Below are 26,902 nucleotides of genomic sequence, written 5' to 3'. Positions count from 1 at the left end.
CTTAATTAATAATCCTTTAATATCCGCTAAATCTTGATTTAAGGGAGAAACATATCTAATCTACACAAGTACAAATTCGTTAAATTGTAATGAATATACGTATGCCTCTAAAAAATATGCACTTGATTCGAGGCTTACATTATTATTTCATAGCAAATGTACCTTTTAAAGAAATGTACGTTTAATAGGGAAAATTGTATATTCATTAAATTTTAATGAATGCACGTATGCCTTTAAAAAATATACACTTGATACCAGGCTTACGGTGTTATTACACAGCAAATGTACCTTTAAAAGAAATGTAGGTCTAATAGAGACAATTGTATATTCGTTAAGTTGTATTGAATATACGCATGTCTCTAATGAATATACAATTTCGGCAAAGAAGACGAAGCTAAGGTATATCGACTATAATATTCAATGGAAAAATATTCGTTTGATCTATATTAAAATAACCTAAAATTAAATGAATATTCATTTCGTTCAAAAAAATATGTTTTTAATTCAATTGAAATACATTAGATTTTATTAAATATTTGTTTCGGCTAATTCGTTAGATTCGAACATATTCATTAATATCAAATGTATCAGTCCGTTGACCACAATTCAATAGCTATATTCGTTAGATTCTATTGATTTTTTCTCTCAGTGTACGTACTTTCAAATTTTATATCCATATTATGATATAAAAGTTGTTGACTTTGTTAATTCAAATTATTATTCGAAATTAATAAAAGTATAAAATTTTAGAATTAAAATACATAGAACACACAAAGTACTGACAATATATTTTCAGTATTAAATTGTTTATCTTTTAATCCGTTAATTATCAGTATTAATGATTTGGTTCTTTCCAGACATAATTCTTATTACTGTTACTTAACGTGTTAAAACAGCCTTATTTTATATTTTATAATATTATAGACAACTGAAAATAATTTCTAATAAATAGCATTTTTGAAACTTTAACAAATGCAAAAAATATTTATGAAATTAATTAATTCTTTTATTTTCATTTCCAGAACCATGACTGAGGAGGATAAGCTGCTTTGTAAGTATGAATTTATTATTGCTGAAAAGTTATTAAGTTGAACATTTATTAATTACTCCTTCAAACTTACAGATACCGAGAGAGACATGCTGCTCATTCTTTTGGAGCGAACGAGCAGGATCGAGAGCCATCTCGTTGAGCAGTAGAAGCAGCCGGAGAAGCACCTGCTGGAGCAGCAGCAGCAGCTGCAGAATTTGACTGCTCAGCTACAGCAGCAACAGTAACAGCAACCACAGCCTCAGCAGCAATAGGAGCAACAGCAGCAGCAGCAACAGACCTACCAGCCTCAAAGACGTCGGCGCGATTATCCAGGTAAATAAAAATTTTCTTAATTAGCCCCTTTGCGGCTTAAAATGTAGCATGTAACCATATTCCAATTAGATTACTATTGTTTTTGCCACGGGGTTAAAAATATAGAAATTGTATTATTTATGGGTGTGTGGTACAAGTATAGTAATATTACATAACTTCCGTGTTCAAATCATAAAAACTTAGATTACAGTTTCATTTATTTGTCGATAATATGTTTGAATGTTTACTAAAACGGAATATAATCGTAATAATATGAATGTATAATGTTTCTTAAATTGTACTAATTTACATCTTAATCAGTTGCGTCAAACAGATTTAAAATAGTATATCGGATTATATAAATTACACCTATCAAGAGACACGGTAATGTCTCGACGGCAAGTACATATAAAAGTAGATAATGACATGTCCATACCGCCGAGCACTACCGTGTAACTTATACAGCAAGTGTAGCCGTCCCAATTTTCAAACCGATTTCTTTCTATGAATGATCAATTGTCATGATTTAAGTAAAGCTTTACTTAAAATGGTTTTGAAAAACCTTTCATTTGAGCCCATAAACATTAAAATCGGTTCACGCAATCCAGAGATATCTCATACTCTGTTATCTTTATATATACCGAAGTTGAAATTCTTCTCCCTTCTTTCTTCCCGAGTTTTGTATGTCCTGGGCTGATTCTGTATGTCTCGAGCTGATTCTGTATGTCTCGGGCTGAAGTTGACCGCTAAGGAAAGTGACGTCATTTTCACATCGCTTCCATCAAACTATACTCAACGACGAAACTATAGTTGTGAAATTGCAAATAAATCGATGTAATCGATATAACTAATCCGGCGACTTGTTAACTGTCAATAGTAATGTAAGGTTATGTATATTTAATGCAGTGAGAATGTTCATTATTATGTTAGTGAATGAGTTTAATTTTTAAAATGACAAATATATTCGAATAATAATGACATAAAGAGTTGACAATTATTAGATATGTATAACATTATATTTTATAATACAGGATGTTAGTATACTTTGTGGTATTTTGTGAAATTTCTTCTTCAGATAAATTAAGATAGAACATTTCTATTGTCATTGCTGGGGATAGTAGAGCTGACTGGATGAAATAAGATTAATATTTACATATTTTCAACACAGCCAAGGAGATGTATACTTTCAAGATTTATGTGCACAGTGATTATCAGCAGCATATTAATTGCAAGAAATTGTTAAGGTATTTGAAAATCATATGCTAAACTTCCACGTGTTGAAATCGTTAACAAAATGCATGTTTAACTGTTTTTTCTTTAAACTGATGTGGAATTTAACTGCCCGATAAGTTATATCATATATACAAACAATTATCCAGGAGACAATAAAACTTTCTTATTACTACGATTAAAGAAAAGTAGATGAATATTTGCTAATCGTTACTTAATTTTCAATTATAATATAAAAAAAGTATTAAAACCAAATATTTATCTACGCTTCCCTAATCAGAGTAGAAAGAAATTATTATAATCTGCAACAAAATTATTTTATTCCTTATAAGTATAACATTGAGTTTTATAATATAATATGTAATATATTTTTTGGAACTTAGTGAGATTTTATTTCAGATTGAATTATAATAACGTGTTTATTGTGTCATTGTGCAGGCTTGAGTTGTAATATTAAATAGAAGAAATCAGAAATGATATCAGTTTGCCGTAGTAAGAAACATAATGTAAAGTTAATGATGAGAGTTAAATCTAAGGTAAAGGTGGAGAAATTAACAAATTTGGAGGCCAATTCTTGATAGTGAAAGGCTTGCAGGTGATTTTGGGCATAGACTTTTTGAAATATATAAGTCACTTAAATAATAAGTATAATGAAAACATCATCTAGAAGTGAAACAATGAAATGAAGTCGTCGTTTTAATATTTTCCATGCGATAGATAATGCAATAAATATATTTGGGAAAATGAAAGCAGTATATCTAAAATAGAGGCTTCCATTGCATTAATTTGTGTATTTTTTAGTTCATATTGATGACAAAAAAATACAAATGGCACTAGTTTGTTTGAAAAAGAGCCCTGATTTATAGTTGATACTGGGAGTAACAGTTAAGAAAAAGGGATGAATTTCCAAGCCAATCCTTAAAAGTGAAGGGCTTGTAGATGATTTTGGGTATAAAATCTTGGAATTAAAAATCACATAGTTGATGAAAATTATAACAATATCATGTGGATGTGTAAATATGAAAAGAATTCATTATTTCAATATTTCACATGTAATAGAGCATACAGTGTGTAACTTCAGGAAACTGAAAGCAGTACACTTAAAAAACATAGGCTTCCATTCTTAACAGTAGATTTGGGGAAAAATCCCATGTATCTTTATGTAATTATCTAGAGTTGATACTTGTAAATTGATAGACAGAGCAGTTATAAAATATAATTCCTATTTTAATTTGTATTAATTTGTAATAGTAATTTTCCTGGAGAATTCACTTTAATTTCGCAGCATGCCACGTCCTTGAAAAGTCTCAAATCGGCAAGCCTCAGACTGGCTCATTTATAAGGTTCATGAGCCTGGCGCTCTCTATAAGTAAAGTCTGTGTGCCTTTGCACTGATTTCCAGTTAAAATTGTGCCTTCCCCACATAAACGGAAATCACGTCAATAGTTAGAAGGGAGAAAAGAAGGAGCAAAAGGAAGCGAAAGGAAAGAGAAAGGAGAGGAAGAGAGGGGAAGGGAAAACAAGATAGAAGAGGGAGAAGTAGAGAGGTAGATAAATAAGTTGAAGGTGGGAAAGGCGGCTGGGAAAAATGGATTGGAGAATGAGGTATGGAAGTATGGAGGAAAAAGAGTAAAAAAAGAAGCGTGGAGGATTTGGGATGGGGTATGGAAAGGGGAGGGATGACCGGAGGAATGGGAGAAAGGGATAATAGTACCTATAAGGAAGAAAGAGGAGGGGAAAGGTAGGTAGAGGAGTATAGGGGGTTACGGTAATGGACACTTTAGCAAAGGTATGTGCGGGGGAACTAAGCGAAAGGTTGGAGAAGAAGATGGAGGAGAAAAATATAGTCGGAAAAGGGCAAACGGGCTTTAGGAAAGGGAGAGGGGTAATGGAGCATATATATACCTTAAATTTTATGGTAAATAGGGAGGTAGAGGAAAAAAGTGGAGGTATCGTGGGGTGCTTCATAGATTTAAAGGCGGCTTTTGACACGGTGGACAGAAGGAAGTTGTGGGAAGTAATGGGAAGAAAAGGAATAAGGAGGGGTTTCAAGAGAGGCCATAAAAGAGATGTATAGGGAAACGGCGTGTAGGGTGAGGAGAGGAAAGGAAATAGGAAGAAAATTTTGGACGGAAAAGGGGATGAAGCACGGGTGCCCGATTAGTGCCAAGCTTTTTATTTTGTATGCGACAGAACTGGAGGAAAGGCTGCAGAGGAGGGCGAAGGGTAGGATAAAGATGAGAGAGCAGGGAAGGTGCACTTGCTTATGTACGCAGATGACATAGTCATAGTAGCAAAAGAAATGAAAGGAATGAGAATGATGCTGAAGGTAGTCGAGGAATTTTTAGATGAATGGGTGATGGAGATGAATGTAGGGAAAACGAAGGTGATAAGGTTTGGAAAGAGGGTGGGGGGAAAGGAAATATGCTAGTTGAAAGGGGGGTAGATAAAGGAGAAGAAAGAGGTAAGGTATTTGGGGTATGTGTTTAGAAGGAATGGAAGGCAGGAGGAGCATATAGCAGAGAGAGTGAGGAAAGCAGGAACGGTGATGGGATAAATATGGGGAGTGGGAAGAAGAGTATTTAGGAATGATTTTGCGAGAAGGATATGGATGTATGATAGGATGGTGTGGCCGGTGATAGGGTGTGGGGCGGAGGTGTGGAGTTGGGAAGAGAGAGAAAGGATTCAGGCGATTGGAGAAAATACGTAAAGTGGGTGATGTCAGAGTATATGGTCAGGGAGGAAACAAAGAGAGAGAAAATGAGGATTAGGGTGGCAAAAAAGGCATGGGATTTCGAGGAAAGATTGAGGGAAGAAAAGTGGAAAAAATGGGCGAGGGAGTACTTGAAGGAAATCGAGAGAAGGGAAAAGGGACGGGGGAGGAAATCAAAGTGGGAAGAGGGGAGAAAGAATTTTGTGGAGGAGAGGGGAAGAGGAAAGGGAGAAGAAGGAGAAAAGGGCTAGGATATGGGAAGAGTTGGAAAAGGAAGAAAGAAGAAGGGAAGCGGAAGAAAGGGGGAGTAGAATAAGAATGACAAGATATAACAGGTGGTATAGAGTGGTAACGGAAGGGAAAGTACTAGAGTATCTGAAGGGAGGGAGGAAGGAAGGAGAATGGAGAAAGATAGCAAGATATAGGTTAGGAAATGAAATGAGGGAAGGGCAATATTGGAAGGAAAAGGAAGATAGGAGGTGTAGGGTATGTGAATGGGAGTTAAAAGGGTGGGAGCATGTGATGGAAAGGTGTGGAGATGGGGATGGAATGGAGGAGGGAATGTAGGAGAGGACTAGGAGAATATTGATTAGGGGAGGAGGGTGCTTGGATTGGATGAGAAAGTTGGATGAAAGAAGGAATGGAAAGAATGGGACGGAAGCGAAGATACAAGGAAGAAAGGAGAAGAATGAGTGAGAAGGAATAGAATGGATAAATGAGTGAGCTCTTTCTCTCGTGAGAAATGGATGAATGAATAGATTGTAAGAAAAATGTAAGAATAATGTGATGAGTAGAGAAGGAAAAGGAGGATGTAGTTAGGATAAGGAATAGGATTAAGAAATATGTAAATATCGATGTAGAAGAAAGGAGAAGAAGGTGAATCCCGAAAGGCACCTTGGAAAATAAAAATTAAATAAATCTTTTTTTTTTTAATGATAATGTTGTTCTATTCATTCTTTACATTAGCTATAAGTATATTTTCGAAAATGTTAAATTTCCCTGTATAGCGTTTCAAAAATAAGTATTCGTTAATTTATGTCCTTAGTAATTAGTTTGTACATATTCAGAGGGGTGTTCATGTTTTTAGTTCACCCTATATATAATTGTGACTATCCAAATAAAGAATGCATCAATTTATCATTTTTTTACACTCTGCATTTATAGTGTTTTGGAAAGCTCTTAAAATAAACCATTAGACTATGCAATAAAAATATATGATATTATTTAATACAAAACGCACTAACAAATTTTTACTGCACATGTTTTTTATTTAAAAAGGTCTATTTAATCCTCAATGCTAGATTTAGTATTAATAATTAACAGATAACCATGTTTCTATATTTAAAAAATAGATTTTCTACTATTTGTTGTATTATGCTAATAAGGAAGTAACAGATAATTTCTTATGAGAATTTATTTTGCATAATATTTCTAATTTTGCCCGAAAAATTATGGCGACGGATATACTAATCACCCTAAACTTTCTATAGAAAAGATCTTTAAAAATAGAAAACTTTCTAATTTTTTTTTTATACAAATGAAAAATTTAATATATATTATATATAAATTTCAAATTTATCGACATCAAATAACTTAGAACACTAAAATGTTCTCAACATACTACGTTATTTTATCATTTTATGCGAAGTAATCGCAAAGTTATGACTTACAGACGCGCGTAAAAATTATTTTAACAATAATAAACTAATCACAAAAGTCCTATAAATCCCAGTGAATCGTGAGTGTAGCAAAATAATAATATGACAAGAGAGATATATATATATAAATAAACTTTCTGAGTTTTTTGGTTATAAACACACAAAAGCAACGATGCTTAAAATCTTTACAATACTTTTTCTCGCTTTGAATGCAGCTGCATCTGGTGAGTAACAAATCCCATAAAAAACAAGCTTCGCATGTAAAAAAAGGACGGCAAGTACACAAGTCGTATCTAGCATGATTAAAATATAGTAATATAAAATATTTTAATTAAAAAAAATAGTGAAATCCAAATGTTCGGCAAGTATAAATTTTTACCATGGCGAAAATTGAAATTTGGAAAAAAGCAAATAGTAATACAAAAATTACTTGCCGGGCCCGTTGTATGCAATCGTATTAAATAGCCACATTTTTAGCTTACGAGAAGCAACGCTTATATAGCAAGATAGTGACTTACACATGAATATTACGGACCCGGCAAGTAATTTTTCTATTACTATTTACTTTTTTCCAAATTTCAATTTTCGCCATGGTAAAAATATATGTTTGCCTAACATTTGGATTTCACTATTTTTTTTAATTAAAATATTTTATATTACTATATTTTAATCATGCTAGATACGACTTATGTACTTGCCGTCCTTTTTTTACAAGCGAAGCTTGTTTTTTATGGGATCTTAGAACGTTTTATAAGAATATAGGAATTAAAACTAAAAATTGTTTTAACTAATTCAATCTAACAAAACATTTTCCAATGTTCCCATCGTTCCATAATGTAAAACTCTAATTCGAGATATTTATTTATTAATCTATTAAATAAAATACAAAATATTACAATATTGAGTTCTTATCATAATTACAATTTTAGAGGCATTTTACATAGGATTTAATGACTGTTTGAATTATATTTTCAACATCTTACACCCAAAATTACCTTAAAACCTTCAGCTTTCAAAAATTTGTTTCTAAATTTACCTTTAAATCCATCTTTTTCTTAGGTGTTACTCTCACTATCACCTTTGCATTATGGCTCTTTCCCTGCTAAACTAGTGACATTTATATATTCTTTTCATTAATATAAACTGTAAAATATATACCAATTAATGCAATGGAAGCCTATGTCTTTTAGGTATACTGCTTTCAGTTTCCTGAAGTTACACACTTATGCTCTATTGCATGTGAAATATTGAAATCATGAATTCCTTTCATTTTTACACATCTACATGATTTTATTATAATTTTCATCAACTATGTGATTTCTAATTCCAAAGTTGTATGCCCAAAATCTCTTGCAAGCATTTCACTCTCAAGGATTTTCTTATAAATTAACTCATATTTATCCATAATTTTCTTAGCTGTTTCCCTATACACATCAACTTTGAATTATGGCATTTTCTCCAGTATACTAGTGCCATTTATATTTTATATTCATTAAAATAACCTTGGAAATACACCAATTAATGAAATGGAAGCCTCATCTCTTCTTAGATGTACATCTTTCAGTTTCCTAAATTTATTCATTGTGTGCCCCATCACATGTAAATGATTGAAATCATGAATTATTATCATTTTTGCACATCTATATGATTTTATTATAATATTCATTAACTATTTGATTTATATTTCTAAAATTTTATGCCTGAAATCACCTACAAGCCCTTCACTTTCAAGAATTTGCTTAGAAATTGATCCCTTTTTTTACCTTTTTCTTAACTGTTACTCCCAATATCCACTATGAATCATTGTTCTTTTTCAAGCAAACTATATAGTGCCATCAGTATTTTCTTTTCATTAATATAAACTAGAAAATGTATAAATTAATGCAATGGAAACCTGTCTTTTGTGGATATACTGCTTTCAGTTTCGCAAAATTATTTACTGTATATTCTATTGCATGGAACATATTAAAATGATGACTTCTTTTCATGGTCTCATTTCTAGAAGATCTTATCATTATATTTATTATTTAATTGACTTATATATTTCAAAGAGTTTATTATGCCAAGAATCATCTGCAAGCTTTTCACTATTAAAAATTTGCTTCCAAATTTTTTAATTTCTCCACCTTTTCCTTAGGTTTATCTCTCAACATTAACTTTTCATTATGGCTCTTTCTATGATAAACTGGTATCATTTCTGACTTCTTCTATTAAATATTACAGCTCAAGCCTGCGCAATGACACAATAAACACGTTATTGTAATTCAATCTGAAATAAAATCTCACTAAGTACCAAAAACTATATTACATATTATATTATAAAATTTAATGTTATTTTTATAAAAATTTAGATTTGAATAATTATTTTGGAGATAATAATAATTTGTTTCTATTCTGATTAGGGAAGCGTAGATAAATATTTGTTTTTAATACTTTTTTATATTATAATTAAATATTAAACAACGATTAGAAAATATTCATCTACTTTTCTTTAATCGTAGTATTAAGAAAGTTTTATTATTTCCTGGAAAATTATTCTTATATATTATATAACCTATCGGGCAGTTGAAATCCATATGAGTTTAAAGAGAAGAAAAAGTTAAACATCAATTTTGTTAATGATTTCCATGCCTGGATGTTTAGCATATGTTTATCAAATATCTTAAAAATTTAATTTAATTAATATGCTCTCCTGATAATCAGCGGTACACATAAATGTTGAAAGTATACTTCTCCTTGGATCAGTGTTGAAAATATGTAAATATTAATCTTATTTCATCCAGTCAGCTCTACTATCCGCAGCAATGAAAATAGAAATGTTCTATCTCAATTTATCTGAAAAAGAAATTTCACAAAGTACCACAAAGTATATTAACATCCAATATTATAATATATAATGTTGTACTTATCTAATAATTGTCGACACTTTACGTCATTATTATTCGAATTCATTTATCATTTTGAAAATTTCATACATTCACTAACATAGCAATGATTAACCTCACGGTATTAAATATAAATAACCTCACATTACAATTGACAGTTAACAGTAGTCGTCGGATTAATTCTATCGATTACATCGATTTCATTTGACAGTTTACAACACTGTTTTTGTCGTTGAGTTTAATCAGTTGGCAATGCTGAGAAAAAATGACGTCATTTTCCTCTTAGCGGCCAACTTCAGCCCGAGACATACATTCTGGCTGGAGGAGAAGATGACGAAGGAGAAGAATCTTAATTTTCGATATATATATATAGCTAACTGAGTATGGTATCTCTGGATTGCGTGAACCGATTTTGATGTTCATGGGCTCAAATGAAAGCTTGTTTAAAACTATTTTCAGAAAATCTTTACTTGAATCATGACAGTGTATCATTCACGGAGAAAAATCGATTTTAAAATTGAGACGGCCAAACTTGCTGTATAAGATACAGTAGTGCCTCGACTGCGGTATAGATACGTCTATACCTACTTTTATGTACTTGCCGTCGAGACACTACCGTGTCTCTTGATTTTATCAAATTTATATTCGTGAATTTATTGAATTAAATTGTGTAAAATACCTCTGTTTGTAATTTGATTTCAAAAAGCATTGAAATCAGCCAAAAGAGAAAATATACCCTAAAAATCAATTACATCCTTTTAAAAAAATGAATATGTGATTTTTCAAAATTTTTTCCCCCCTCCCCCTCCATCAAAATAGTTAATCTTATCTGACAAGTACCTAATAGAGCTATTTGCATAATTTTATTAAGTAATCCTATTATAAGTGAAATAGTACATCTACATAGTATGATCACTGTACATCTTTATGACGGCCCTTTTGAACGTAGAGAAATTGTTGCGCCTTCTCTAAGTCCCTTTTGTTAAACAGCTGATATCTTGCTCTCCCAAGTAATCTAAAAAAATGGTTACCGTACATGTAACCTTTTTAAAGAGAGCTTTCGCAAATGTATATATATATATGATTACTTTTAGGCATCCCGGCTAGTAAGCGCGATAGACTGGTTGGTCACGATTTGGCCGAGCCAAACGAGTTTCCTTTTATGGCCGCTATTATGGTAAAGCACAATGAAACAGTACCAAAAGATTGTGAACTGGAGCCAAGTAAATGTACGAGTAAACCTTCAAATGCATCATACTATTTTCACTGCAATGGTGTCATCATTGGTCCTCAATTTGTGATAACCAATTCATTTTGTGCCATGATGGAAAAATTTGAACTTTACAACGTTAGAATCCGTACGGGAACGAACAGTCTTTTAGATAACCAAGGTGAAATGCACGAAATAGAAGGTTATAAAGTTAATCACAAAATTTATAGCTACAGATATGGCATTTTTGTGCGTTCTACAGTCGCTATTTACAAGGTATATAAGCTTTAATTATTTATTAGTTTAATTATTATTATTAAACATAATATTTTATTTCAGCTAAAAAAGCCTATGAAGGTTAATAATAGGCAGAGACCTGTCCATTTTTCTGCCATATTTGACAAAAGTTTCAATCAAGATACTGGGAATGTCGGTAAGTTATTTTCTGGTAATTGTAAGAATACCTTATGGAGTTTTATAGCTTTTATTTGAAATCTTTGCAAATGAATTAATATTCTTTCCTAGAATTAAGAGTATGCATTTTATAGTTTTAATTATCTATTCACGTTGAAAATTTAAGAAACAAATGCAAGGAAATATTTCACCATTTATAACAATCTATTAAATTTTTAGTTTGAATTTTTGTTAGAATCAAAGTTACCGATTATTATTAATCAATTTAGTCCTTTGAATATTTTAAATGCTATTGAAATTATTTTTTTAATCATTTATAGTATATGTTAGTTTTATGATAACGGGAATGAGTTAAGTGAAATCATTTATTTTATGTAGTATTTATTTGCAATATAAGTTTGTTTTAACGATATTAACGAATGATTATTACCATAGATGAGTCAGATGTTGATAATATTATCTCATCACATAAATGTAGTAGGTATTAAAAGTTGGACCCCTCTAAAGCATTTTAGACATATCTATTCCCCTAGTAAAAGTATGAACATTATGTTTTATTCTGAGCAAGTTCATAAAATATAATGTAAGAAACATTTCAAAAGTGTTCCAATGTGACGATTTAGGTTTTCAGATACTTTTCGGACTTTATATACTACAATATTAGTTAAAATTCCCTAAAAGTATGCAAATAATTTTAACATTATGGGTGCGTTCACGGAAACGCTATTAACGCTACTGCGCACATGTAATAGGCAATTTTCTCTGCGTAGTAGCACAAATAGCGCTAAATAGCGTCTCCGTGAACGCACCATGTATCACTTGACTCCTTTTGCTACTTAAATTATTAAAAGACTAGTTTTAAGCACAATAGTGAGACATGAAAATTATTTTAAGATTAGAATATATTTAATTCCCTTTCAAATTAAGAATAACATGTTTTATCATATATTCTAATTGGATGAAATTGGAGGTTTTAGGCAGGGACAATTTTTTATTTCAACGCATAACATTTTTCATATGATGTCACAGTTATTAATTATAAATAATTATCTTATTTTAACTCACTGATAAATTGAAACACATAGTTTACAACTATATTAAGCCAGGTTTATACGATTAAAATAATTAAAAGACAATCTCTTACATAATTAGAACATTCGCAAATAATTAATTTACAGGGTATGCAACAGTTGTTGGCTGGGGATACCTAAACTCGGAACCAGAATTAAAAACCGTTTTTCCTAAGCTCCTAAAACTTCCACAAAAAGTAATAATTGAAAGTAATCCCCAATGTAAAAGACTTCTGAATGCTAGATACAAACCAAATGATGATGCTGATATTTGTGTTTACACTTCCGACCGACCCGTAAGTATTGTGAAATAAATCGTTATTTGCATATCTCTAAAATCTGTACATTTAAATGTATCACAATATTATTAACACTGTAGATTAATGATGGCGCTGCCTTAATTTTCAAGAAATCCTTCATTGGCACAGCTTATGACTCATTTGACTTTCGTAACGCACAAGGGATTTGGAATACAGGCACCTTATTCGCTTATAACTACAACATAAGAGAATTCATATATAATACAGCAACAGATTATTATTAAATATATGAATGAATAATATAAATAATAAAAGATAATAATTTGAATATAATAATAACGCATGATAATATTGATTTACTAAAATTGTTCGTTTAAGGCAGGCCTGGGCAAATGAAGAACTCAGAGCGGGAGCGTTCCGAGCTTGCTGGGAGTTAGCTCGGAGCGACGTCTAACAACAACGTCTCCACTCCTTGTTTACCTTTATGCATATTGTAGCCAGTACCGGCGCACTCTTATAAAACAATATATAGACCCAGTATAAGCAGAGCTACAAATTAATGGTGTGAACAAATAATATTTATACAATAAGTAGTTCTAAACTGAAATATTACAAATATCTAGAATTCTAAGTACTTAATGACAAATTATGTGAAGTCAAATTATAACTTATTTGAGGAAAAAGTAAATCGGTGCACAAATAAGTTCCTCTTTGCCTTTGTACGTTAATTGCTCACTGCGCAAAGTATTTCTCCGAATATAGAAAACTTGGTATCTGGAAAAACCTCGTACAGACTGTTATGTCCTGTGTTGTGTAGTAAACTCAGGAACAGTTTTTGATGTGGGCTTCAGCGACCGCTCCCTACCAGCTGGTAGTAGTTTTGGGAAATTCGATGAAGGATTCATGTAGAAGGATGCAACACTTAGTCAAAGTAGACTTCGATGATTTTTAATAGTTTTTATTTATTAACCGTAACAAATATAAGAGAGCCTTGCAAGACTGTTCTTGTTGAAGGTACAATTAGCACTTGCTTAAAAGCTAATCGAATTAGTCGACGCCGGGTCCTGGATCGTGATCCAGGGAGATGGCTAAGCCAATCAAAACATTATTAAAATGAATTTATCCTATCTTTGACCAAAAAGAATTTGTAACGAAGTTCCCCGTTACGTATACGAGATACCGAATAAAAAGTATAAAAACTACCGAACAGTGGATATTATTAATCCCTGCGTTACCGACTCGTGAGATAGGCTCACGAGTGGAGTATAGCTAACGTCAAGGATAGACCCCGTTGGCAGGCAGAGGCCCGGATGAAAAGACCGGCGCTCCAGTAAACGATGTCCAGGTTACCCTGAGAAGTAAGGCAGGGCCATGCCAAACAACCCAGGCAACCTGAGATAAGGAGAAGCGGCCTCGGGGAGTCCTAAAAAGAATGACCGTGTCTATAAGTCCCCACGAGGAGGGGAGATAGAATATCGAGTCTGGCTTGAACGCTAGTTACGCGCTTCAAGCAGGCTGCGCGAATGTCGTGCGCAGACTGCCATAGCAGGATTAGCAGGCAGTCGGAACGCGACCATGGGACTGTGCTGAGGTGTCCGTGCGTGCTGGTGAGCCCGTGACGCGGCACTCAGACAGCCATGGGTCGGTTCGCGTACGTGAGGCGTGTGCTTTAGGCCAGCCTGCACGTACGTCACGACTGGATACCGGCCAATGCATAGTGGGTTGTGCAGGGGCGTAGTTAGCCCGTTGGAATGTGTCCCGGTGCCCTCCGTAATTCCATAGGCTTGCGCTATGGCTGGACGGGCCGTGAACACTGCCTCCGTGGTGGTCCGCTCCTGGCAAACTCTATGCTTGGCAATGATACCGCGTGTTCCCGGACTTCTCACCACCACCTGTGTGTGGGTGGTGAGGGATAAATGTATGCCCCTCAGCAGATAGGTCTGCGAGGCTCGGACTTCCGCAAGGAACCCTCCCCTCTCTCCACGACCTAGCATACTGAGCGACCCTGGCTACCGCTACCGTCCAAATGCATGGCCGCAGGGCCGTATAAGATGCATAGAAAATGGAGTCGAAAGACTCAAATGATACCGTAGGGTTGTTGGCCACCCAACTGACCAACTGGCGCCCTGATACCGATAAATAAGGACGGGCGAAGGTAATGGGAAAACCCGTAGTGTGAGTGGCCCCTCACACTGACGGGAATAACGTTACAAATTAAAGCATCTTAGAGTGAGTGAGAACTGGGAGGTAGAATTCTCTCACAGACTTACAGTCGCACGATGCAAGATGCAAACGTAGGCAAAGATAAGGTCCCGGCGACGGTGGCTGCAGATTCTGGCTTATGGGATTACATTCAACTATCTTATTTCTTTTAATAAAATAATTTTAATTTTTCGGAATTAATTGGTTAGGGACGTAACAAGACCTAAGTCATCTAAATGAATCATATTATATAATGCAGATATAAGTTGTATTAACATATTTTTGTTACATAATGAAATTAATAAAATAAATAATAATTTTATTTAAATACCTTAGAATTGCTATTATCTTTACTCCTTAATCAAAATAAAGACTTTATTTACCAAAAAATAATTAAACGTTTATAATTATATAATATCTTGCAATGTACTACAGGGGTCCTATTATGAATAGCACGCTCCTGGGTTTAACAAGTGGTGGGAGATTTTATTTTAATTTAGTACTCAGTAGCTGCCGCTGTAACTCGTGGCGACTCGTGAGTCGCGCTCCGAGTTTCTCCAGTGCCTACCCCTGCTGAACGCCTCAATAACATCGTGCTTCAAATTAATTTATATCCTTGATCACTGAACATTAACCCGGAACAGTCTTTTGCGATAATTAAAGTTGGCTTAGTTTCGTATCCGGAAAATGTTTACATCGACTTTCTGGGCACTAAAAATTATACAAAAATTTGCCTTATTTTATGATTCATCCTAAAGAAAGGTTTGACTCTGAATGACTATATATTGATTTTTTATCTGTTTTCTTAAAAATTATATACAGGAGAAAAAATGATGATAAGATCTAGAAGATCCATGTTTGCCGGATTATAGTTATATACTTGATGTACTAATTATGAAAATGCGGTGTGAAAAAATGTGCTTAATTAATATTCCCTTTGAAATTGACACAAAATAATTTTAAAAATTATGATTTTATCTCTATATATTCCTGCAATTAATTCATATAGAATTTGTAACTCTCGCGCAATATTTTACAAATAAAGATTTAAGAAAATTCTATCGAATATTTATTTCTGCTTTCATTTTGTTGATTTTTCTAGAGGTTATGATCAGGTAGGTTGTCTAAACAAATTTACGACCACCGAGAATGATTCCAACGGATTTTGCATCAGTAGTTCAAAAAGAGCATGATTTTTCAGGTATGATTGAGATATTTGGGCACAACGGCCCAAGAAGGGAGTTTCGAATTTCCTTTAAATCACAGTCTAATAACAGGGATTTGACTTCAGTCGTCAATATTTTTATCAAATTAATAATGAAAAGAAATAAGAAAACCAAGTCATAAAAAAATTGCCAAATAATACAAAAATTAATCGTTTGAGTCCCAGACGGTATTGAAAAAACACTGTCGAAGAATCCCAAACAGCACAATCACGCTTTCCCTATATATGTACGAAAATAACCAAGCAGCGCAATAGCGCCTTCGACAATATGTAACGCACCGTCAGTTGTCCACAATGCTCGAAATGTGCTGGGTTTTCTCGACATAAAATCTGAACAACGCAATCGCGCTGCTTGGGACTCAAACGGTTAAATAAATCTTTCCTTTTTTGAATGATAATGTTGTTTTATTTATTCCTTACGTTAGCTACACATATATTATCAAATATTGGAATATATATGTAAAAGGAAGGAAGGGAATACAGTAAATATAGAATAGATCAATAAATATAAAAAGCTCCAAATTACATAAACGTATATTAAAAATAAAAATTAATTATTTTTATATTAATATTTGTTTATATATGTATATTAACTGTATTATTTAACGCCAGCGCCGCGTTGTTAATGTGTGTAAACTTTACAAAACATAACTTGGCATAGCTCAACGCAGGACTAAGTGGACATATATATATAGCGTTCGTTTTAAACACTCTTGTATAACAAGTACAACATGCTGTCGCTTTTCATCCTCAAATGTTTCTTTCACGCTGACCTTGCATGAAAAGCGAAGTTTCTCGCATAGCACTTTCAAAATAAGCTTATTCATCACTTTGTATCTTCAACAATTAGTTTTCACATATTCAGGGCTACCTATACTTTAGTTCACCCTATATAAATGTAACTATTCACAAATAAAGATTGCATCAAATTATCATTTTTTTTACAGTCTACATTTATAGAATATTTTACATAGCTCTTAAAAGAAATCACCACAGGCTATGCAATAAAAATATATCATATTATTTAACACAAAACGCACCAACAAATATTTTATGCATTTGTTTTTTCATCCAAAATGGTCACTATACTCGCTCAATGCTAGGTTTACTAGCTGTTAGTATAATTAACAGATAATTACATTTTTATGTTTAAATAATAAGTTTTCGCCTATTTGTTGCATTACGATGATAAGGATGTACCAGGTCATTTTTAGAATAGTCTTCTGATCTAATAGTTTTCAAATTGCTTGAAAATCTTGGAGACAGATATGCTAAACACCGTAAACTTTTTTTAGAAAAAATTTTTCAAAATAGAAAACTTCCTATATTTTGTCTTTGTAACACAAATGAAATATATATAGTTACCATAAAATTTCAAATTTATCGACATCAAATAACTCCAAGTGCTAAAACTTTTTTAGCATATTACATTTTTTTATTTTTCTATGCGAAATAATCGCTGGATAATGACTTAGAAACGCATAAAAACGATATAAACAATAATAAAATAATCACAAAAGCCATATAAATCCCAGTGAATCGTGAGTGTAGTAAAATAAAAATATAACAACAGATATATATATATATAGTAAAACATACCGATCACAAATAAGATGAGAGCGTTTTCCTCTAGTAAGCTGTCCATTTAGCAGTCTGGAAAGGTTCCTGATGCATATAAAATGTGCTGCTGCTCCTTGATGTTCGAGAAGGAGAAGAAGATTAGCGTTTCTCGTCCTCTTGCATTTTGTTAATTGTAGAGTTGCTATGATTGTATTCTCATTCCTCTCAATCTCTTCCACCATAGTAAAAATATTAATAGAGACATCATTATCTTCCTCAAATTTCGGAATCTGTTTTAATGTAGTCGGGAACGTTATACTTCTAACGTCGAAAACAGTTGTAAAATGAGGATATGAAGATTTTCGTTGTGGATGAGTATTCGGTTTTGCCGGATAGAGTGCAGCCGTTACAGCCCATGCAAAACATGTATTATCACCACTGTGTATATTTATCACAGCCTGTTATTTATTCTTAATAGATTCTGGAAGCTCGATTGCACAACCTATATGCAGCGGGTTATAATAATTTATATTTATAATTAAAATCAGAATTTTTTCCAACGCCCATCCACTATCACGCTCTTGAATCTCACTCAATTCTTTTAGAATTTGGTCTATTATATTTGTATTGTACCAATCGCTAAAACTATCAGTTTTGTATAAGACTGCATTGCGGGTTGAGATATGTTTAATATCACTAATCTTTTTACAAATAAATTGGCCGTTAAAGATGCAATTTATCTTAACTGCGTTCACGTTATTAAACACTTTTTCTGTGTAGGTCTGTACTAAGTCTTTTGCACCTGTTAGAAAATCACGTGGTTCTATATAATTATAATTTACAACCATCCGCTACATATTCAAGATTTAAATGAAGACTCGAGATCTTTCCAAATAAGCTTTCTCGCTCCAATTGATTTCTTATTTTTTGCCGCATGCAGAAGTAGACTTTGGATAATTGTTATTTCAGCCAGATTTTTGTGTACTGTATCGGGAGCTGCAGATCTATTAGCATCTCTTAAACTTCGAATGTAATCACGACACTTGCGTACCCACTCATGATAATTATGCTGATTTCCTAAATCAGGATACTTGAGAGCATGATTCAAACAATAACTCTTATCCTTAGCTGCTCTAAGTAGAAAACACTGTATTTGTGCAATTTCTGCAACATTTTTCTGCAGCGTGCCTATAGGTGCGTTGCGATTAGAGATTCTGAGTTTATGAATATATTCACGACACTTGCGTACCCACTCGCGATATTCTTCTTGCGTTTTCAAAACTCTATTTCGTAGAGACATCTTTTGTTCTTTTCTTCGAGAGGACTAATCAGGAACTGAGGAAAAGTGGGTGGGAAACTGAGCTCTTCAGATAAAGGATCTCTGAAACACTTCAGGGGGTAAGAGAACATTGAGGACGGGTAACGACATGTTAGAAAATAGATGCAAGCGTTTTTCAGTTATACATATATTCCAGATTTTTGCTCATACATATATTTCATATAATAGAAATTTTTTAAGACACATACACCTTCATGATTCAAACATGCTGGAAGATGTGAATTATGCAAGCTATCTTCTAAATCAAAATCCCCTCACATAAAATTATCTACATTAGTTATTTCTAAATTACAAATATCTCTTAACCAATTTGTATTTTCAATTCCTTTCACAAAAATCTCATCCTCATCATCATAAATATTCTTCCTTATAATATCTTTATATTTATAGTAGGGTGAGTAGCCATCCTCCCAATTTAAGCCGTGATGATTTAGAAAGAATCAGCTAAAAAAGAAAATTATATTAAACAAAAATAATATATTTTTTCTTTTTCATATACTTACTCTGTCCGCTTTCGCTCCTCTTCACTTAGCCACGAATATGAATAGGGTGGTGAAAATAAAATATGGAACACTTTTGTTCTTGTGCAACAGCAAATTCTTTGATTATAAATGATTTATCCGTCAAACGGAATCCTGGAAAATCAACGAACGATGGTGCCATTATGCCTACGTTTTTTATACTAATATAATTCTATTTAAATATGCATGTTTCATGAAAATTTCTCCCTCTCTTCAAGCTAATTGTTCTTCATCCCTCCTACTATCCTCACCATAGGTCAAAACTATCTCCCACTATACGCAGCATAGGTCATAAATATTCTCTTGAGGACCAATGACGTTTCCGTTCTTCCAGGAGTGGCAGGTCAGTCATTTCCCCACCGTAGGACAAAAGTTTTGTCAACCCTTAAAGCATTTTAGAATTACCGCCCACTACATATAGCATATCTCTCTTAGAGCCAGTGACGTTTCCGTTCCTCTAAGAGTAGTATAGGCATCTTCCTACCGTAGATTAAAAAAATTGTTGACACCTCCCTAACAGTGCTTAAAAGCTCGAAGAAATCGTAGGACAGGCATCAGTATTGCTTGAACGTTTGATTCGTACGACAAATAAAATTCCATTTTAAAAATGTCTTCACTGTTACATATTACACATATAATTGATTTTGACGGGTTTATGATAAACAGAAAGTTTGTGTATAAAGAAGTGGCAATTATAATTCCTTGCATGATATAAGCAACTTATCACAATAGCTATCCCCAATTTAACTAACGAGAAAAGGGGAGATTGCGGTAGCCACCAAGCGGAAATTACTAGTACTATCAATTAAATTGAACTAGTTCACCCGTGTGTGTAATTACGTAATATTAAAATACCATTAGCGCGAAAGAAGATTAAGGAAGGCAGTCACCTAGCGGTGACTACTGGAACTAGCAATTAACTCAAGCTAGTTTATCTGTGTAGCAGAGTCGGAAATAGTTAGGCTACGTAAGGTAACTAACCATCGACTTCGAAGGGTGAAAAAACCTTCCCTCAACTAGGGTCCCCGTAGGATAACTAACCAACGGGTGCGGCGACACTTTGCCACCCGGGAGTAGTAATTTCGCTCTATGAGGTTGGCAGCACTTAGCGCTTGAAGCATTTTATTCAAGATGCGATCTCATAGCAAATTTGATGTACAACTAATCCATAAGCTGCATATGTATGCGTGTATACAAATAAATATGAGATATCTGAAATAAGAATTGGAGCAAAGTAGCATAGCGTGAGAAATAAGTAAGGCATTTAATTTGAATGAAATATAAAAATAGATTTAATATTATTAATTGAAAAGGATGATTTTTCTAATCACTTTATTAATGATATTAAATAGTTATTTGAAATTAAATACACATGAAAATTTAATAATCAGATAAGTTAATATTTTATATTTTGATTGCTATTGCATGAAGAAATTAGTGTTAGCAAACGCGTTCTCTGTATTAAAATAAAGATTTTATTTCGCAGGTTATTTCAAATGAATATGTCAGATTTTTCTCAATGGTGTGGTGTATTCTATGGTAAACTACAGTGATCCCTCCTTCTATTGAGGTACAGATGGACATGGCTAACCGTTTAAGAAGAAGCTATGAAATAAAAAACCTATAAATATAAAGATTGATATGCTGAATAAGTATTAAGTAAGTAGCAATATCATTACCACATGTAAATGAGTTAGAATCCATTGCAATTAATGAGAAAAACATAATATCATTTATTCGGTATAATACACAAGTGAGACCAACATGTATATTCTCACACGTATTAGGTTTTATATGTGCTTATTATCATCTCTGTATCTATTAGGTCATGTGCAAATCAAAATTTGTAATTATTAATATACAAGTAAATACAGAGATGATAATAAGCACATATAAAACCTAATACGTGTGAGAATATACATGTTGGTCTCACTTGTGTATTATACCGAATAAATGATATTATGTTTTTCTCATTAATTGCAATGGATTCTAACTCATTTACATGTGGTAATGATATTGCTACTTACTTAATACTTATTCAGCATATCAATCTTTATATTTATAGGTTTTTTATTTCATAGCTTCTTCTTAAACGGTTAGCCATGTCCATCTGTACCTCAATAGAAGGAGGGATCACTGTAGTTTACCATAGAATACACCACACCATTGAGAAAAATCTGACATATTCATTTGAAATAACCTGCGAAATAAAATCTTTATTTTAATACAGAGAACGCGTTTGCTAACACTAATTTCTTCATGCAATAGCAATCAAAATATAAAATATTAACTTATCTGATTATTAAATTTTCATGTGTATTTAATTTCAAATAACTATTTAATATCATTAATAAAGTGATTAGAAAAATCATCCTTTTCAATTAATAATATTAAATCTATTTTTATATTTCATTCAAATTAAATGCCTTACTTATTTCTCACGCTATGCTCCTTTGCTCCAATTCTTATTTCAGATATCTCATATTTACTTGTATACACGCATACATATGCAGCTTATGTATTAGTTGTACATCAAATTTGCTATGAGATCGCATCTTGAATAAAATGCTTCAAGCGCTAAGTGCTGCCAACCTCATAGAGCGAAATTACTACTCCCGGGTGGCAAAGTGTCGCCGCACCGCGAATATTACTAACTAATAGTAAGTTCAGTAATTGACTTTCGCTGAACTCCGCGGTTCGAAGGCGCTAAACTTATTCTCCGAAGATTGAATTCCGTCGTCACGAAATTACAGGCAAAGCTAAGAATACGAGATTCTAATACAGGAGCAACAACTAAGGGCAAAATGAATTAAAGAATAGAATAGAGAATAGAGAGCGTCTAAGGGTTGTCCAGGGTTTTTAAAGGAGCATCCCTTATCTGAGAGGAAAAGAAGGGGTCCAGCGTCGCTTCTCTGGACCAATCGAATCTTGGTTTTCGGAAAGCGTTGCTCCGTTGTCATGGAGATTTTGGAACTAGGAGTCGTGAGGGCTAAGAGATGTTTTCTAGACTGAGAGTAACCTGCTTACGTCACGGGGAGATTTTTGTAGGATGTTACGTAGTTGGGAAAGAGAAACTCGCGGATTGCTCGCGGATAACTCATCTGCGCTGCAGATGGGTTTTCCCAATATTTAAGAAGGACAAAAAAAATAAGGGTTGTAGTTTTATTGCTTTGTTTGTGACGATTCAGGTAGAAAAAGGATGTTAAGACGCTTCCTATATAACGGAGGTTTCCTCTTTATATGTAGAATAATATTTTAAATGAGATCTAAAATCTAGTGGATTCAATGTCTACTAGCCATTATTAATAATTATTGTGAGTATCATATGGGCTCATAGGTGGTGCTGTTGCGGCTTAAGCCAGCACGTAACAGTACACAGAAGTTGAGTTCGGAATTAAACTCTTTTCACTCCGACGGAGCTTTCCCTAGAATTCCCTATTCACTCCGTCTAGTAATTCTGTGTCCGGGAGCAAGTTAGAGAGTGAATAGGGAATATGGAAGAGCTGTGATAACTAATTGCTATTCTATCCCCACTTCTAAAAGGAAAATAGGGGTAAGGATAAATAAGAAATATTGGCACTAATTGGGAGCTCCGTCTGACTAGTTTAAGCGGGAAAGAAGCAAAATTGACAAATGTTGGTTTCATTATTTTGGAATTAAATTTCAAACGTTTGTTTATATAAATCTAAGGGCCTGATAAAGTAAGTGAAATAAAATTTAAAATAATACAATATCGTGTATAGTTAAAAAATTAATCTTTTATTTCTTTTTAACAGTTGTTATGAATAATGAATTTAGTTCGTGTAGACTCTACCAATTTTAATTTAATTTATTTTGATAAAATAAAAATGGATGTCCTACTGCAAGAAAAAAGTAGTGAGTAGTTTATAAAATTATATTAAAAATATATGGAGGGATAAAGTTGCTACTGGAATTTTTCATTTTTGCTGTACTACTAAATTATTGCAATTAATTGAAAGAAGACAGTTATCAAAATAAATTAAATTAAAATTGGTAGAGTCTACACGAACTATATTCATTATTCATAACAACTGTTAAAAAGAAATAAAAGATTAATTTTTTAACTATACACGATATTGTATTATTTTAAATTTTATTTCACTTACTTTATCAAGCCCTCAGATTTATATAAACAAACGTTTGAAATTTAATTCCAAAATAATGAAACCAACATTTGTCAATTTTGCTTCTTTCCCGCTTAAACTAGTCAGACGGAGCTCCCAATTAGTGCCAATATTTCTTATTTATCCTTACCCCTATTTTCCTTTTAGAAGTGGGAATAGAATAGCAATTAGCTATCACAGCATTCACAGCTCTTCCATATTCCCTATCCCTATTGAACTAGAGTTGCCAGTGCTGGGATTCTGTAACTTCCCAGCGATGATTGTCGGTATCGCTAACTACCGATAGTTGTCGCTTGCAGTAACGAAAAGAGCGATTCTGTAACTTCCGTCTATATGGATTCAGTAACTAGTTATCGACAACTTTCGGTAATTGAATCGAGTTACCGAGAGATATCGCTAAGAGCGATTCTGTAACACAAAGTTTTCGATAATTGGTGTTAAAAATGGCGGTCGCTACCGAATTCTATCGTTAACTTAACGACGACCGTGATAGGCGTCGGTAGATGTTTACCGAGAAATTAAATATAATAAATGTCACAAATATTTCTTAAATTAATATTTAGAAATCACAAAAAAGTACTTACAATAAATTTTCTTTATAAATTAAGGCTTACAGTAAAAATCGTAGGAAATAAAATTTAATATTTTTCCAATTTTTATATTTAAAAATAAATATATATATATATGCAGAGGTTTTCTCTAAAATATAGAATTAATTGTATTATTTAACTATAGCACACAGGCACTAACTGTACATTGTCTAACTCAAAAAAATGTTAAAACATTAATTTTTAATACTTATTTTAATTAAAATATACTTACGTTTTAATACTTCTTTTAAATAAAATATGATAATTTTGCTATAGTAAGAATTGCTATAGTCAAAAATGATATAGTCAAGTAACACAAAAATTCCTATTTCGGTTGGTATTAATACACCAATATTACCAGCTTCCCTAGAACCTTAACGAATTTTATCGTTATCGTACAAATATGAGTTGCACCGACTATTGTCGTAAAGCTAAAGTTACAGAATCGCTCATTCGTTAGCGCAAGCGATAACTGTCGGTAGTTAGCGATACCGACAGCTGTCGTTAAGGGGTTTGACCAAGGTTGCCAAGTGTAGTACTTTCGGTACTACCGTAGTACCCAAAAGCGACATATCCTATAGCGTAGTACTATTTTGGGTACTACGCTATAGTCGCTGCTGATACTACTGGTCGGCGGAAATACGTCAGAGGGTAGAGACTGTAGAGGGGCTGCAATATAGACAATATGTCAAAATACATAATGCATGGTCCGTGAGCCAAGACAAATGTTAGTATTATTGTATCGTAGTACATACATGCCACAAGTTATAAAGTAATATAAAGAAATAATGAGTAAGTGACAGTTTTAATCTTACTGACAGCTGATATACTGATGGTATAAGTGAATAAATAAAGTGAAGAAATTTGTAAAATGTACATAAAAATAATTTTTAAAAGTATATAAAGGACTTAACATTTTAGATAAGTATAACAATAAATTTTATAATATAAAATGTAAGATATAAATATTTTGTGGTACTTTGTGGGATTTTATTTCAGATTAAATTATAGTAATGTGTTTACAATGTCACTGTGCTGAGGATGGAGCTATGCGGATTTTCAAAATTAAAATAAAGGAATAGACTAAACATAATGTGGTTATTGTGTCATCGTTGAGATTCAAACTATGTTAATTGAGACGGATAATAAAATGAACGAGTGAAAAAACTGAGTAAATACAATAATAAATAAAGAAGCTGACAAATTAGATATATAATATAAAATGTAAGATATTTTATAGTACTTTCTGGGATTTTATTTCAGATTAAATTATAGTAATGTGTTTACTATGTCACTACTGAGGATGGAGCTATGTGGATTGAACATTAAAATGAAAGGAATAGATTCACCATATTATGGTTACTGTGTCATCGCTGAGGATCAAACTGTGTTAATTGAGATGAATATTAAAATAAACAAGTCACATTGGGTAAATACGATACAAATAAAGAAGCTGACAGATTATATTTATAATTTCAAATGTAAGATTTTATATAGTACTTTTTGGGATTTTGTTTCAGACTAAATTATTGTAAAGTGTTTACTATGTCAATGCTGAGAATGGAGCTATGTGGATTGAGCATTAAAACAAAAAGAATAGATTCACCATAATGTTGTTTCTGTGTCATCGCTGATGAGGATTAAACTGTGTTAATTGAGACAGATATTAAAATAAACGAGTCAGCAATTTTGGGTAAATACAATAATAAATAAGGAAAATGACAGAATAGATATATAATATAAAATGTAAGATGTTTTATAGTACTTTGTGGGATTTTGTTTCAGATTAAATTATAGTAATGTGTGTTTACTGTATCACTGCTGAGGATGAAGCTATGTGAATCGAACATTAAAAAAAAAGAATAGATTCACCATAATGTGATTACTGTGTCATCGCTGAGGATCAAACTGTGATAATTGAGATGAATATTAAAATAAAGAAGCTGACAGATTAGATATATAATATAGCATGTAAGATATTTTACAGTACTTTGTGGGATTTTATTTAAAGTTAATATATGTAAAATAAAATTTTTGTTTTCTTTTTACAATTGTATCTATATTATTTACTATATGTTGCAATCTCTTAAAGTTAAGCCTCTGCTTTTATTAGCAAACTAATAGTTCCACACGGCAGTGATGCCAGAATCAAGCTTTTAGCAACAAAAATGAAGATAAGCGCTAGCCAGCAGCAGTATAGAAAATTTAAAGGGAAGCGGTACAAACACAACTATGCCTGGAGAGCATAGGTGTGATTTGGACTTCAGGCAACATTGGCTTTAGAAGAAGAGCGACTACCGCTAACCGTGACATTTTTACGTGTTATCCGTGTGAAGTGGTGCTGCGTTTACCTAAAAACTCAAAGCAAATAAAAATGCTTTTCCTAAATTGATTTGTAATATTGATAAAATGGTCAAATGTAGCCATTAATTAATTAGATTTGGTAATAAATACAGAAAATGCGTTTTATTATAACAAATGAGTTGAGGTAAAATAAACTCAATGTTTTTATATTAATCTGTTAACAAATGCATTTTT

General features: G+C 32.7%; 1 protein-coding gene and 2 long non-coding RNA genes across 3 annotated transcripts; 2 read left to right on the top strand and 1 right to left on the bottom strand.

Annotated features, from left to right (window-relative positions):
- Positions 1–7,071: 7,071 nt before the first annotated feature.
- On the top strand, positions 7,072–13,985 carry LOC136778023 (uncharacterized). The gene is made up of 5 exons (XM_066734632.1): positions 7,072–7,167; positions 10,923–11,314; positions 11,378–11,471; positions 12,631–12,818; positions 12,902–13,985. The coding sequence occupies exons 1-5, from the start codon at positions 7,116–7,118 to the stop codon at positions 13,064–13,066; spliced, it is 891 nt and encodes a 296-aa protein (XP_066590729.1). The 5' UTR covers positions 7,072–7,115; the 3' UTR covers positions 13,067–13,985.
- Positions 13,986–19,248: 5,263 nt separating this feature from the next.
- Positions 19,249–20,858, bottom strand: LOC136778042 (uncharacterized). The gene is made up of 4 exons (XR_010823361.1): positions 20,611–20,858; positions 19,881–20,013; positions 19,612–19,743; positions 19,249–19,552 (listed from the first exon to the last, which is right to left on the bottom strand). It is a non-coding gene; the product is annotated as an uncharacterized lncRNA (long non-coding RNA).
- A 4,521-nt stretch (positions 20,859–25,379) lies between these two features.
- LOC136778179 (uncharacterized) lies at positions 25,380–26,286 on the top strand. Its single transcript, XR_010823376.1, has 4 exons — positions 25,380–25,535; positions 25,628–25,793; positions 25,885–26,057; positions 26,150–26,286. It is a non-coding gene; the product is annotated as an uncharacterized lncRNA (long non-coding RNA).
- Positions 26,287–26,902: the final 616 nt, after the last annotated feature.

Source organism: Prorops nasuta, unplaced genomic scaffold (genome assembly GCF_024137725.1).
Source record: "Prorops nasuta isolate Cenicafe-Biocafe unplaced genomic scaffold, Cenicafe_Pnas_1.2 PNAS00013, whole genome shotgun sequence".
Taxonomy (NCBI): domain Eukaryota; kingdom Metazoa; phylum Arthropoda; class Insecta; order Hymenoptera; family Bethylidae; genus Prorops; species Prorops nasuta.
This window is presented reverse-complemented; position numbering and strand designations above follow the sequence as displayed.